The 14,432-nt window shown below is 35.5% G+C and overlaps 1 protein-coding gene across 1 annotated transcript in view; it reads right to left on the minus strand.

Moving 5' to 3' along the window:
• Nucleotides 1-14,432, minus strand: part of XPR1 (xenotropic and polytropic retrovirus receptor 1) — a 269,974-nt gene that overhangs the window by 62,236 nt on the left and 193,306 nt on the right. The window contains exons 8-11 of the mRNA XM_053605329.1: nt 13,025-13,215; nt 12,630-12,809; nt 6,773-6,947; nt 5,035-5,229 (exon numbers count right to left, since the gene is read on the minus strand). Coding sequence (XP_053461304.1) covers nt 5,035-5,229; nt 6,773-6,947; nt 12,630-12,809; nt 13,025-13,215 — 741 coding nt within the window. The remainder of the gene's footprint in view (nt 1-5,034; nt 5,230-6,772; nt 6,948-12,629; nt 12,810-13,024; nt 13,216-14,432) is intronic.

Consider the following 14,432-nt stretch of genomic DNA (forward strand, 5'->3'; position numbering starts at 1 on the left):
ACAAAACTGTGGCTTTGTCTGAAAATAAAAACAAACAAACAAAAAAACCCTCTAGGCTGGATAATAGAACTGGGAAATAACACATCTACCACTTACAAACTACTTGGCCATGGGCAAGAGACATAATGGGATAACTACAATCCTCCTTAACTTAATATAAACAATAGGATATAGTAGCACAGATGTCAGTCACAGAAGTAGTATCTAAACTTCTCATCTGGAGGTCTGTGAAACTGGGGGCTCTTCTAGTACCCTCTTTATCTCTTTACACTCTATTTTAATTCCTTTTCATAAAAAAAGTAAAAATCAAAATTTGCTATTTTAACCTTTACTATATGTATATTTCAATAGTGTAAAGTATACAAGTAACTTAAAGTATACATATTCACATTATTGTACCTTTTTACTTGTTTATTCTCCCCTATAGGTCTATAAATTAATGAGGACAAAAACATGTTCTGTTTGTTGCTATATTTTTAGTACCTAGTACACACAGACTGTTACATAAAATATTCCTAACAAATACTTGCCAAATGCATGATTGGTCTATCTATCTGTCTACTCACAGAAGGAATGAGATGTTTACATAGGGATGTATATAAATATGTTAATGTGAAGTCAACTTTTCTTATTTGGCTGCCTGGTTTCCCAATTAGGATATGAAGAGATCAGAGCATCCCATCCCAAAATATGCCATTCTTGCATAATGATTTTTTTCTTTTTGAGACAGAATCCCACTTTGTTGCCCAGGCTAGAGCGCCTTGGTATTAGTCCAACTCACAACACCCTCAAATGCCTGGGTTCAAGCGATCCTCCTGCCTCAGCCTACAGAGTACCTGGGACTACAGGTGCCCACCACAAACACCCAGCTAGTTCTTCTATTTTCAGAGTGATGGGGTCTCACTCTTGCTCAGGCTGGTCTTGAACTCCTGAGCTCAAGGGATCTTCCTGCCTTTGCCTCTCATAGTACTAGGATTATGGCATGAGCCACCATGACCAGCCCTTAAGGATTATTTTAAGCTGAAGGCAAATGAGAAATAGCACATGCAAGAAATTTTTTCTGCCCTTCACTTTTCTTTTGAAAAGCAGGCCATAAATTTCCATTGCAAAGATAACATAAATTTCCATTTGTAAAGGTCTCTCTCTCTCTCCCCTATACTAGGAAGAAGAGGACAACTCAATCACCAGAGATGACTCTTTTCAGTGGAGAAGGCACACACTTAAGTCAGGATAACAGACATTACTAAGTAACCCTTTTACTTCATTAGATTCTCTATATATTTACCTTTTCACAATTTACTACCTCAGAAACCCAATCCCTCACCTTGTCTCCTTATATTTTTACAATTTATTCTCTTTGAAAAATGGTATATATAAGCCTTGGGATGTAACCACTTCTTTGGTTCTTCACTCCTTTACTTTGAAGGCCTTTGTATAGATAATAAACCTTTTCTCCTAGTAATCTATCTTTTGTCAGTTTAATTTGCAGGGTACCATTCATTTAATCTAAGAAAGTAGAGGGAAAGTTTTTTTTCCCCTCTACGAGTATATCACAGATAAATTGGATGACATAATCAGTAGGACTGGGATTTTTTTCCAAAAGGACATTAAAGGAATGTAATAAATTAAAGGTATTTCATCATAAAATACTACATTGGCAAATGTGTATTGAAATTAATATTTTAATTTTCCTAACCATTATATATGTTAGGCTAAACAAGGATCCTTTACTGTGTAGAAACTGAGCTAGTTTATGATTCTAATAATTGGTTAACCAATTCTTTTTCATTCAGTTTATGCTTTTTTTTTTTTTTTGCTTTAGTCAGTTTATTTTCAACTCTTTGATTTCAACAAAGAAAACTTGATCACTAATAATTATTAATGAGAGACTACTATGCAATTTTTGGGGGCAAATAACCCACAACTCAAGTGTGACATTGCAACAACAAAACTTTCATTCTTATCTACATAGCTATAAGACTTCTCAGAGTTTACATATATAAAAACTGAAGAAGGGAATAGTAATAACAAACTTTTCTCATTAAGAAATGCTTATGTGCAATAATTATTTATTAAAATTTGCAATATATCTATAATATTGCTTTGATAAACTGTATGTAATAATCAGGGTAATGATAATTACAACCCAGAAGAGAAAACAAATTAATCTCTTAGCATCTTATAATGACAGGAAATAATAACTTCATTCAATTTACATATACAGTAGAACCTCCATAGCTGACGATCTCCCTACACCGACCAATTATCATAGAGCAGACATGTACCACATGTATGTACTAGTACAGCAGGCCTAATTCCTCATGTTGACTCTCCCAGTATGTGACCAGTTTAGTACAGTCCCTTGGGCGGTCAACTTACAGAGTTCTACTGTATATGTAGCAGACAAAAGTCATTAAAGCATAAAAATATATTACATTAAAATAAAGATATATTACATTCAAATATAGTTCAACAGGAAAGAGATGTAAATTTTCTGACTATTGTACAATTACTTCATTTTTAAAAAAAAAATAGTGGTAACTTTCAGACTGCTTCTTATTTAGATTACCTGGGTGTATTTAGTAGTAACATTTAGCAGTTTTATTTTAAAATGTGAATATTTAATATACACTGAAATGACACATGTGTCCTTTGTAATTATTTAGATTTAAGATAAAAACATCTCAGCTGTAAACCTAAAAATGTTCCAAAGGTAATGTAGCTTATAAAATTCTCTGAAGGAGTAAGTACATGAGCAAAAACGTCTTAAAACTAGACTATTACTTTTCTAATTTGGACTTTTTAGATTCGGAGTATTTACAGAGTTGTGGAATTCAGGTTTTTCAGCTTCTTATTTAATGGTATCAGTATATAGTTGACCCTTGGACAACAATGGGTTTGAACTTTGCAGGATGTTGACACACCCCTGACACAGCAAGACAAACCTCACCTTTTCCACCTCCTCCTCAGCCTGCTCAACATGAAGATGATACGGATGAATACTTTCATAATGACCTAACTCCACTTAATAAATAATAAATACATTTTCTCTTCCTTATGATTTTCTTTTTCTTTTTTTTTTGAGACAGAGCCTCAAGCTGTCACCCTGGGTAGAGTGCCATGGTGTCACACAGCTCACAGCAACCTCAACCTCCTGGGCTTAGGTGATTCTCCTGCCCCAGCCTCCCAAGTAGCTAGGACTACAGGTGCCCGGCACAACGTCCAGCTATTTTTTTTTGTTGTTGTTGTTGTTTGGCAGGGACCGGGTTTGAACCTGCCACCCTCAGTATATGGGGCTGGCACCCTACCCAATGAGCCACAGGTGCCACCCCTTATGATTTTCTTAGTAACATTTTTCCTACAGCTTACTTTTTTATAAGAATATAGTATACTATAATACACATAATAAACAGTATGCATAAATTGATGATATCTATTCTAAGTAAGGCTTTTGGTCAATAGTAGGCTATCAGTAGTTAAGTTTAATCAGAAGTTATACATGGATTTTCCAATGCATGAAGGCTGTCATCCCTAACCCCCAAGTTGTTCAAGGGTGAACTGTAGCTAAAAATGCATTATGTTCCAAAATATTCATCCAAAAATACAGTATTCATTTTTACCCCAGATGGAAGAAAAGTAAAGGGTTCTTGTTAATTTAGTAAAAAAAGAGTCATAAAATACCACGTGTACCGAATCAGTTGCCTGATTTGTTTACAAATTCTCTAGTAACAACCTTCTAAATCATAATGAATCCCTGGATTAAATGAAAGCATTCCTCAGTAAGAGTTAAAATAATGGATGGGTTTCCTCCATTGACATACTTAGTTAAATTATTACGTATCGCTTAATAAGAGGGCCTACATAGTGGCAAAATTATTGGCTGTGTTTATCAATACTATTCTAACCACAGATCTACTGCAAAAAGTGGAGAATGTGTTTTGCTGGACTGAGTCTCAAGGCTTACTGAAGAAATGCCCTCATAATTCATGATCATCAGATATACTTTAGATAAGTAGCAATGTAACACTAAGGCTCCTAAAATACGGCCTGTCACTTAAAAAATTCCTGAAATATTTATTAACAAAGTGTTTAAAAATAACTATAATATTTCAATTAGTAACGCTTCTTTATCACCTACAGATGCAAAAGTGCAGTGTCTAAGGCAGGCGTCCTCAAACTTTTAACAGGGGGCCAACTGACTGACCCTCAGACTGTTGGAGGGCTGGACTATAGTTTAAAAAAAAAAAAAAAAACTATGAACAAATTCCTATGCACACTGCACATATCTTATTTTGAAGTCAAAAACCAAAACGGGAACAAATACAATCACACAGCCTCATGTGGACCGCAGGCTGCAGTTTGAGGACCCCTGGTCTAAGGTATGGGCTGATATTGATTTAAATAGACAAAGAAAGAATGCATTTTAGTAAAAAGAAGCGAAATCACTGATTGACAGTTCTTGGGAAAAGGTTAAAAATTCAAAAGGCAAGACTGCATGTAGCTCAGAACTTAAAAGCTTCTTTCTCTTCCCAACAGAAGAGCAGTCTCAAGTAATAGCAGGTTGCCATGGAGATGAGAAACTAGAGGGATCAGAAAACTCAATTTGCAGTTAAATGGGCTGGAAACAATCCTTACTACTTGGTGAAGGAAAGCAATTAAAATATATTTGATTGCCACGGGGAATCTTTTTCACCTAGCCATTTCCCAACCTCATTAATGACCAAGAAAGTCTAAAAAATCAAATGAAAACCCAGGATATCCATGGATTGAACCCATTAAACAAAATTCAGGATTTTAAGCATTGTCACATATTCCTTTTACTCTGGGTGACTGTGCTTCTTTTCAACTGTACATGTGCTTGTCAGTAAATACTGAAACTATAGTTAAGCAAACTGGTATAACTGAGGGAACTGGAATTTCAATGGAAAAAAATAAGAGCACGACAAATGGAAAAATAACCAAAGAAAGAAACAGATTCAAATAGTAAAACTCCAAGTTTTGAAAAAAATTTCTTCATAGCCGATCATGGAATACCTTTGTGAGTGTAGTAAAGGGCTGCGAACGTCACTGTGAAGAAAGTTGTGGAGTATTTGCCCGCATTAACTAAATGAGGAAAGGCCCTTTTTGTGTCTCGGTATCTGCGCAGGCACTGGATGAAGCGAAGCCAAGCAGGAATGCACTGAACAATGGCCCGCACACCATATGTGTACTTGTAGCAAATTCCTGGTTCTGTGAAGATTTCAAAGAAGAAAATTACAATTAAAAAAAATTAACTTGTTCACATCATTTAGCCATATACCAAGTCCATTTAACCACTACTAAGTCTGTAAAAGCAAGACGCCCGAGTTTCAGAATCAATTTCTTCTTTACAACTATTATATTCTCAAGTTTTTTAGTGGTAGATAAGCTAAGGAGAGAAGGGAAAATACATAGGAGGGGGGCTAGTGGGGAAATCTGTTCTCTCAGATTTCTGAGTGTCTAACCTGGAGTCACTTTCTTTTGAGTGTGATAAAACCATAAGAAAATTAAAATATGAGTACACAAATCAAAGGATGGAAAATTGGTTAGCTTTATAATTCGAAACATCTGGAAAACCTAAAAGTAACACAGGTGACTTTAGACAATTTAATGAACTTCAAACCACCGTAACATAATACCCACAAGGGTACAGAGTACAAGTTCTTATGCCTTCTTTTTTTTTTTTGGAGATAGGAACTTGCTCTATCTCCTTGGCTAGAGTACAGTGGCATCATCATAGTTCACAGCAACCTCAAACTGGTCTCCAGCCATCCTCTTGCTTCAGCATCTCAAGTAGCTGAGACTACAGGTATGTGCCACCATGCCTGGCCCAGCTAATTTTTCTATTTTTGAAGAGATGCAGTATTGCTCTTGCGAAGGCTGGTTTTAAACTCTTGACTTTAGTGATCCTCCTACCTTAGTGTCCCCCAAATGCTAGGATTATAGGTGTAAGTCACCCTGCCCAGCCATTTTATTTCTTAAACCAAGAACGGATTTTGTGTTTTTAAACAAGAAGAACAGAGTTGGTAAATCAATTTTTCTTTGAATTCTAGTTATGTATCATAGCAGTGGTTCTCAACCTTCCTAATGCCATGGCCCTTTATTACAGTTCCTGTGGGTCACAACCCACAGGTTGAGAACTGCTGTATGACAGTGTGATCCAGTGGTAATCAATGAAAATGTGCGAACTGGTTTCATCATTAACTTTTTTAGTCGGATGTTACATAATCCATCTAAATTAGATCTTTGTCATGAAGGCAAAATTTCTTAATAACTTGAACTCCTGGAGTAAACTAAGTGAGAAAAAGAGCCAGAAGAAAAACAAGGTTCCAAACAGGTATTAAAAAGCAATCTACAATGACTTTCTCAAAGCACTTGATCTAATTCTAAATAATCAGTATTTTTGCTCACTGCTATCTACATATTATAAAGTAATACTATGACAAACTGTTGGCACTAAAGCACTTGCAATATAACTACCAACACACTAGAACTTTTTTTATAAAATAGTTTTAGAATTCTTTAAGTGTAAGTTGTAAATCTCTTGGCAAATGGATGGCTAAAATCCTAACACATAATTTAAAAGTCAAATTATATCAGATAAAGAGATTGCTAACAGAGTGCCAAGAACTTTTAATTACATTTGTAATATTATGGGAAGAGTTTTCATGATGACCTTAACTTTCTCATTTATCATTCCCAATATTGCCGTACACTGGCAATTTAGTAGTGTGGATGCAAGTTCGTACCCTACCTTCTTCTAAATCATTTGGCAACAGGCCCTTATTTTCATCCCATTTGAGTTCCAAACTGTAGAAGCAGATCATATATTCCAGGTCCATCAGTATCACTGACAGGCTGTTCAGCTGATCAGCCAGCCAGAAATCAGCAAAGCCCACCTTATGGAAGGGGGCTGTAAATACTCGAAACTGAGAGAAAGAAAAAAAAAAATCAGAAAACACAGAAACAAGAAAAGTCAGTAAATTTCTCTAATTCACTATTCAGCATGATTGCTTTAGCTGATAAAATGGAAACCAATGAACCAATCACAAACAATGGGACCTGGCAATAGCGGGTAGCTTGAAAATTAGCAGTGAAGGGAATAAGTTGAATGAATAAGAAAGAAAATAGAGGAGGAAAAAAAGGAAGGAATAACTATAGTTAGAAAATAGCGAAGAGTTGAAGTCAAAAGCAGAGAGAGTGGTAGAAGTCTCAATAGGAAATCTTAATGTTAGGTTCTATAGTATTTTTAGCTACAGAGGCAAATGCTATGATAATTTCTGGAATGTTCCCCATCTTGGCTAACTGAATACAAAGCTCTTCTTTGCTGACAAAGAATAGGTAGGAAAGGATGGTTTGCTATTTGAGGCATGCCTTATTCTCTAACCAAAGTCACTGTCATTTCACTAATGCCATGGTGATGATTACGTTCATCTTGAAATTACACCACAAAAATAAGCCCTCTTCCCATTGTTCTGAAAACAATGATATATGTATTAAGACTGAATGTATTGAGCAGTAACCCATACAGTACATTTTTTCAGGATATTTGTAGGCATTATCTTAATCTTCATAACAATTTTATGAGCTAGGTATTATTCACATCTCCATTTTACAGAAGACCTACACAAACCCATCCTGACCTATTATTCTGTGGAAGTCTGTTTACCACTGAAAAGAGAAACTGAGAAGGGAAACAGATACTAATGCAATCATAGAAATAGGTTCAAATTGGGCAGAATGTCTTTTGGGGAGGGGGGGAGACAAGAGTCTCACTCTGTCATCCTGGGTAGAATGCTGTAGTGTCATAGCTCACAGCAACTTCAAACTCTTGGACTCAAGAGATTCTCTTGCCTCAGCGTCCCAAGTAGCTGGGACTACAGGTGCCTGCCACAAAGCCCAGCTAGTTTTTTATTTTTTATTTTTAGTAGACAGGATCTTGCTCTTGCCAGGCCAGTCTCCAAATCCTGAGTTCAAGCAATCTACCTGCCTTGCCCTCCTAGGGTGCTAGGATTACAGGTATGAGCCACCATGCCCAGCCCAGAATGCCTTGATAAACCTATGCGAAATAAGATGGGCTGATGGCAGACCCATTCTATCTTATACATGAGAAAATAGGGCTTTTGAAACAAGGAATTCTGACTAACCAGGAGTATTGTGAAAATCAGCAGTTTTGAGAAAACGGCCATCTAGTAATATTCACTTTCTAGAAATGTTCAATGTGGAAGTCTATGATTCTTTCTAGACATGGCTGGTTCCTTCTATTCTTTCTCTAAGTAATTCTCTTTATTACTTCAGAAAGGTAAATGACTGTGGATTAATCCTGGGTGTCAACTATCTATGTCAGGTACTGACTTGGAGATTTGGAAGCTCAACCAGGTGACTGACTATGAGACACGGTGCAGGCTTTGAGACATTATGTTCTAGAGCTGATATATTTTGGTTCAATGGCTCAGTCTCTTTATCACTCTCATACTTCCTCCAAAAGTCCAATAAGCCAAAGACATAATCTATATCATTTGCATAACTTTTTTTTGAGGGGGAGGTAGTTAGGGTGGTGAAGAGGTTCTGGTGCCAGTTTTTACAATAGTTTAAGAAACTCTAGGGTACAGAATGCACTTTAAGGAATCAAAGAGACAGAGGTAAAAGGATAGTTTAGGTATAACCCCAAAGGATGAGGAAGTCTAATTCAATCTTTAGTCATGGATTTTATAAAATCGGTAGCTTAGGGCAAATTGCTTCTTTCTAACTGACATGAGACACACTGTCATTACTCTCACCATCTGCCAAACTCATTCTCAAAACCTAATAAAGAAAATCCCTGTAAGAGCAGCAGAGGAAGATAATGCATTAAGCAAGAAACAAAGGGTTGGAGGAATGGAACTGTAAAGGGATGAGAGTGGCAAGAAGATAAAAACAACTGAGAGGAAGGAAGTTTTTACAAAAAAGAGATGAAGAAAGGAAGAAAGAAGGGGGTAATAAATGTTGGAATAATACAACTAGTGAAGTAAAGCATATAATTATAGCCATGCACGCATTTAACAAAGATTTTTTAAAATATCTCTATATGTCAGGCATTGTGGAAGTATAGGGATAAATAAAACAGTCTCTACCCTCAAAGGCCACAAAGACCCACAGTCTAGTTGGGCAAATAAAATACCTAAAAATATAATTATAGCACTATATGGTAAGTGCTATTATAGAGATGCATATAAAATACCCTGGAAATACAGACAAAAGAACAAGTAGCCCTGTCAAAGACAGAAAATAAATAGATCATACTTAACTCCCTGCCATTTACACACAAATTCATTTTAGTTCTATCTGAACTTTCCTCCTGAGAGAGAAACCTGTAACTCGCTCCTGTTTGTTTTCTTATTCTGATTAAGGTCTTTTAACTTCTCCCTTCTACCAAGTTGTGATCTTGATTAAAATGATAACACAATTCCCTGGAGTAATAGTAATTATGAAAGTTGAGGACAATTCTGGATATCTAATGTTTTATCACATATACAAAAAAGCCACTAAAAAATTATTAGGAATATGTTAATATTATCTTCTGAGTTAATACAGATAAATGGCTAAGAAAATGAAGTTTTAATTTCTTCTTTTCAGAGGTTTGTGAATAAGCACATCCCTTCCAAATCTGACTTTTATATCCTACTCATTTGATACACTAAATCAAAGTTAAACATCTTATACATATGAAAGTGGTAAATAGGTCTAAATTGTTAAACATTAGTGTATAAGAGTATAGATTATGAAGCCAGATGCTCTAGGTTCATATCTGCCTTATAGACTATGTTACCTCAGGCAACTGTTAACTTCTCTGAACACAGGTTTCTTGATTTATAAAATGAGGATTAATAGGGCGGCGCCTGTGGCTCAGTGAGTAGGGCGCCAGCCCCATATGCCGAGGGTGGCGGGTTCAAGCCCAGCCCCGGCCAAACTGCAACAAAAAATAGCCGGGCGTTGTGGCGGGCGCCTATAGTCCCAGCTGCTTGGGAGGCTGAGGCAAGAGAATCGCGTAAGCCCAAGAGTTAGAGGTTGCTGTGAGCCGTGCGACGCCACGGCACTCTACCAGAGGGCAGTATAGTGAAACTCTGTCTCTACAAAAAAAAAAAAAAAAAAAATGAGGATTAATAGTAGCTCCAACCTCGTGAATTATTTAAAAAATTAAATAAATCAAAACATATAAAATATATTATTAAATGAGACACCTATTATTATAAAAGAAATGTGTGAAAATTTTACTATACAACTAAAGAAAATATTGGTAAAAATTGATGTCTAAATTATTATAACAAAGGTCTCTTATTAGAACCTTTTAATTAGCCTTAATTTGATATTTTTGTTTAGAAAATCTGAGGCATAGTTTATGCTTCCTAATTGGATTTCTGATTGAGGCAAAACAGATTTAGGGAGAAGATGTATGACTTAATGGATATAAATAATTTGGACTTATTTAACATATAATATTCACTACATATATAAATATATATTTACTATGAATATTCATTTATATTCATATAATATAAGAATAAATCAATTTCTTATAATTTTTTTAGCTTTTTTGGGGGGAGACTTTAATATATAGTAATTCCATAGATTTCAATACAAATATGGATATAAATGGGACCCAGTGCGTACCACTACGGCCAGATAACATATGTATTTTTCCTACTGAAAATTAAGGAAAAACAAAGCAAGAAGGAAATGTAGCTTTTCTTCAGGATGAGGCTTTAAGAAAATTCTAACAGAAGAACATAACTAGAATGGGAACATTTCTGTTAATTCATTAGAAATAAATCTAAGGGCAAGTTTTCTCAGTGAGATTTGAATTAAAATAAGTCAATAGGTCAATTAAGTTAAAATGATCTATACATGATAATTCTTCCTGTTTATAACTCTTATTACAATAATAACAGGCCACAATGCTTCTTTCCATATTTCACTGCTTCTGATAGTGCATTTTATTATTCCTGCTTATTATATTATAGCCAATCTATCCTATCAAGAAGTCCTCATTTTATTAAAAAATACACAGCAGACGCATAGATAAACGTCTACTCAATGGGGAATCATTCTGCTAATAAGAGTAACTGGTCATGCATGAATCACAGCTTGCTATTTAAACAAAGAAGAATGCACTGGGGAAATGCTCATTTAACACACAATGTACACAACTATATTATCCTGCTATTGCAATTATGCAATCATAATAAATAGCACAAGAATTTTCTGAGTCTTCCAAAATATCTTTAAAAATTAACTTTATGAAGATTTCACATTAACTGAGGTAGGAAATAATAGGTATTTATAACCTTAAAGAAATTTCCTTGTAGCCAGAAGAATGCTCTACATTTTATTCAAATAACGCAGTTTAAAAACTCCACAAAATCTAGTAATAAAATGATACTCTCAAATGAGAAAGGTCATAAAAACTGGCAATGATTTAATTTTTAGTATAAATCTCAAGAGAGAAACAATGGATCAAATTTTTCTTCTGTCTTCAAAAAACAATCTTTTCTAGAAAGTGTATTTGCAAGGTGATGACAAAACTTATGCTTATGGTTAATGAAAATACTCTTTTATATTTAAGTTCCAAGCACAAAAGTCAACCCCCAAACTTAGATCTACTAATGCTATACTTAAAGAGAATGATTCCTGCTTTTTGAAAAAAAAAGTTGGAGGGAAAAAAAGATTCATTCTCAAATGTTGTTAGAAGGCGAAATTCCTAAAAGATCTGGGCCATTTTCTTTTCCTATTTTCTATACTTACCTGCATTAGAACATAAACTGCTTTTTATCTGATGAGTACTCACCAACTTTTTTTTTTATTAGAAAGCCATATCTTTCATTAGATTTTTAAAAATTTAGTTATGTATTACAAAGAACAAAAAAGCTCTGCTAACCCTAAAGGAATGTAAAAGAAAAAGAAATAAAAACTAGTTTTCAAGGAGGAATACTTATAGGTGAAAATAAGTAGGGCAATTCTGAAAGACTGTAAAGAGATTGGTCAATTTAATCACTAACTTTCACTCTACTGTGAGCTGGAATTTATAATTTTAAGAAATAATTATATGAGAGCATTCTCAACTGCTTTTCAAAATAGAGATGGCTTAATTTAGAAGTAGAAGTCCCCTCCTCAGGCTTTCTTCATTTTCATTTTTGCAGAAAACTTTATATCCTGTTACTAACCCGCTTTTAGGGAACAAATCTTTTCTGAAATAGTTTGGCTAACTGTTCATATCAATTTAACAGGCAATGTAATAACAGCTTTACTACTTTCCTTTTTTAAAGGAAACTTAGAAAATTCTGCATTTCATCACGGTTAAATAATCTGTATAATCAAATCTGGCCACTTTGTACTGTTTTAGGAGGAAAAAAATACATGAGTGTTTTTCCGAGGGCTGCTGCACTGTGCATCTTCAGGGAATACTGTCACATCGTCCGTGTTCTTTGCTCTTGTGGCTGAGGCACTACTCACAAAAATCACAGTATAAAAAGTACCTTCTGGAATGGTTCACCTCAACAGCCTTCGGTTTCTCTCAGAGGAAGCCAATGACCAATATACAACTCTAAAAATGATAAAGAAGTTTCTGGACTTACCAGCAGTTTAAGCAGCCAAAACCGGGATTTATAATAGAAAGTTTTGGTGGGGTTGATAAGAAAGAAAACCATTAATCCATAAAGGGCAAGTGGATACACATATGTGGGGATGACACTAATTGGAGCAAAAAAGCATGCCAGAAGGCTCAGGCACCACAATATCCCAAGGAATCCAGCAATCTGGTAAAGAATGGGAAAGACAAAAAGAGAGAAAATTGTTATTTTTATTTTTACCATTATTCAGAAATATCTATCATTTTAAAAAGGCAAGAAAAACAATTAGTTATTAAGCCAATAATCCACTTTGAGCAGAAGACGGATGTAAGTACCCACTAAACAAGCTATATAGGTTACATAAACTCTGTGGGATATTACTTTGATGATGCTTTGATTACCTCAAAGAGATGTTGATGAGACAAATTGCTTCTCGGATTAAGTTCAAAGATGAGCACATGATTTACTCCAGCCTGTCTCCAACCATACGTGTTGATGCCCAGTAGAAAAAGGAATTCAATCAGAAGAAAGCCACCCCGATAGATTCTTATCAAGGGCCATATACTTCTAGTTTCTTCAAGTTTAAATACAGCTGAAAGAGTATCAATATACTGGTTAGTAATAAAATCTATAATGTCTTCATTAATTATCTTCTCATTCTCAATGATACAGTGCTAGCATAGACGTTTTTAATAAATGAGCCCTAGATAATTTTTTTTTTTTTGTAGAGACAGAGTCTCACTGTACCGCCCTCAGGTAGAATGCCCTGACGTCACATGGCTCACAGCAACCTCTAACTCTTGGGCTTACGCGATTCTCTTGTCTCAGCCTCCCAAGCAGCTGGGACTACAGGCGCCCACCACAACACCCGGCTATTTTTTGGATGCAGTTTGGCCGGGGCTGGGTTTGAACCCGCCACCCTCGGCATATGGGGACGGCGCCCTACTCACTGAGCCACAGGCGCCGCCAAACCCTAGATTATTTTAAGAGTCTGACAAATTTGCTGCCAGGTTCTTTCCCTTCTTTTTACTCTTCACAAGGCCACTTGAAGAATTTCCTAAAACTTGACTTTTAGTTAGCATGCTATTCAATGTTCCATTAGTTTCTTGGATTATAGAGAGTAATGGTGAAATGGTTTTGCATTTTTTTTTTTTTTTTTGTGGTTTTTGGCCGGGGCTGGGTTTGAACCCGCCACCTCCGGCATAGGGGACCAGCACCCTACTCACTGAGCCACAGGCGAAATGGTTTTGAACCTTAGCATCAGTTCTGTCAGCTGGGGATTTCTGGCATGATATAACCTTTTAGCTTTGTTTGCTCCATCATTATACAGAATATAGTAAATACCTACCTCAAAGAGTTGTTATGAAAATTTATATGTCATGCAAATGACCATGATTAGCATCTACAGAATGCTTAGTGCTAAGCATTATTCTCAGTACTTTCCAATACAATACCTTAATAACTCAGTGGCTCTTAAAGTTAAAAACTATTATCTCCACTTGACTGATGAAGAAACTAGAATACAGAAAGTTTAAGTCCTTTGCTCAGGATTACTGAGCTAAGCCAGGATATGAACCCAGACCATTTTGCTCCAAAGCTTACACTCTTCAGCACCACGTTCTCTTGCCTATATAAATAGGCCTATACAAATGTTCAGTTATCATTATTGTACAGCTCTCCAATAACCATAGTGTTTAAACACCTTATCCTCATAATTCAAGTTCTTTACAATCTTACCACTAACTTACTTTCCCTATATTTTTCTCACAGCATCCCTAAACACTAACTCTCAGCTCCTGATGAATTTTA

The sequence above is a fragment of the Nycticebus coucang genome, chromosome 10 (assembly GCF_027406575.1).
Source record: "Nycticebus coucang isolate mNycCou1 chromosome 10, mNycCou1.pri, whole genome shotgun sequence".
Taxonomy (NCBI): domain Eukaryota; kingdom Metazoa; phylum Chordata; class Mammalia; order Primates; family Lorisidae; genus Nycticebus; species Nycticebus coucang.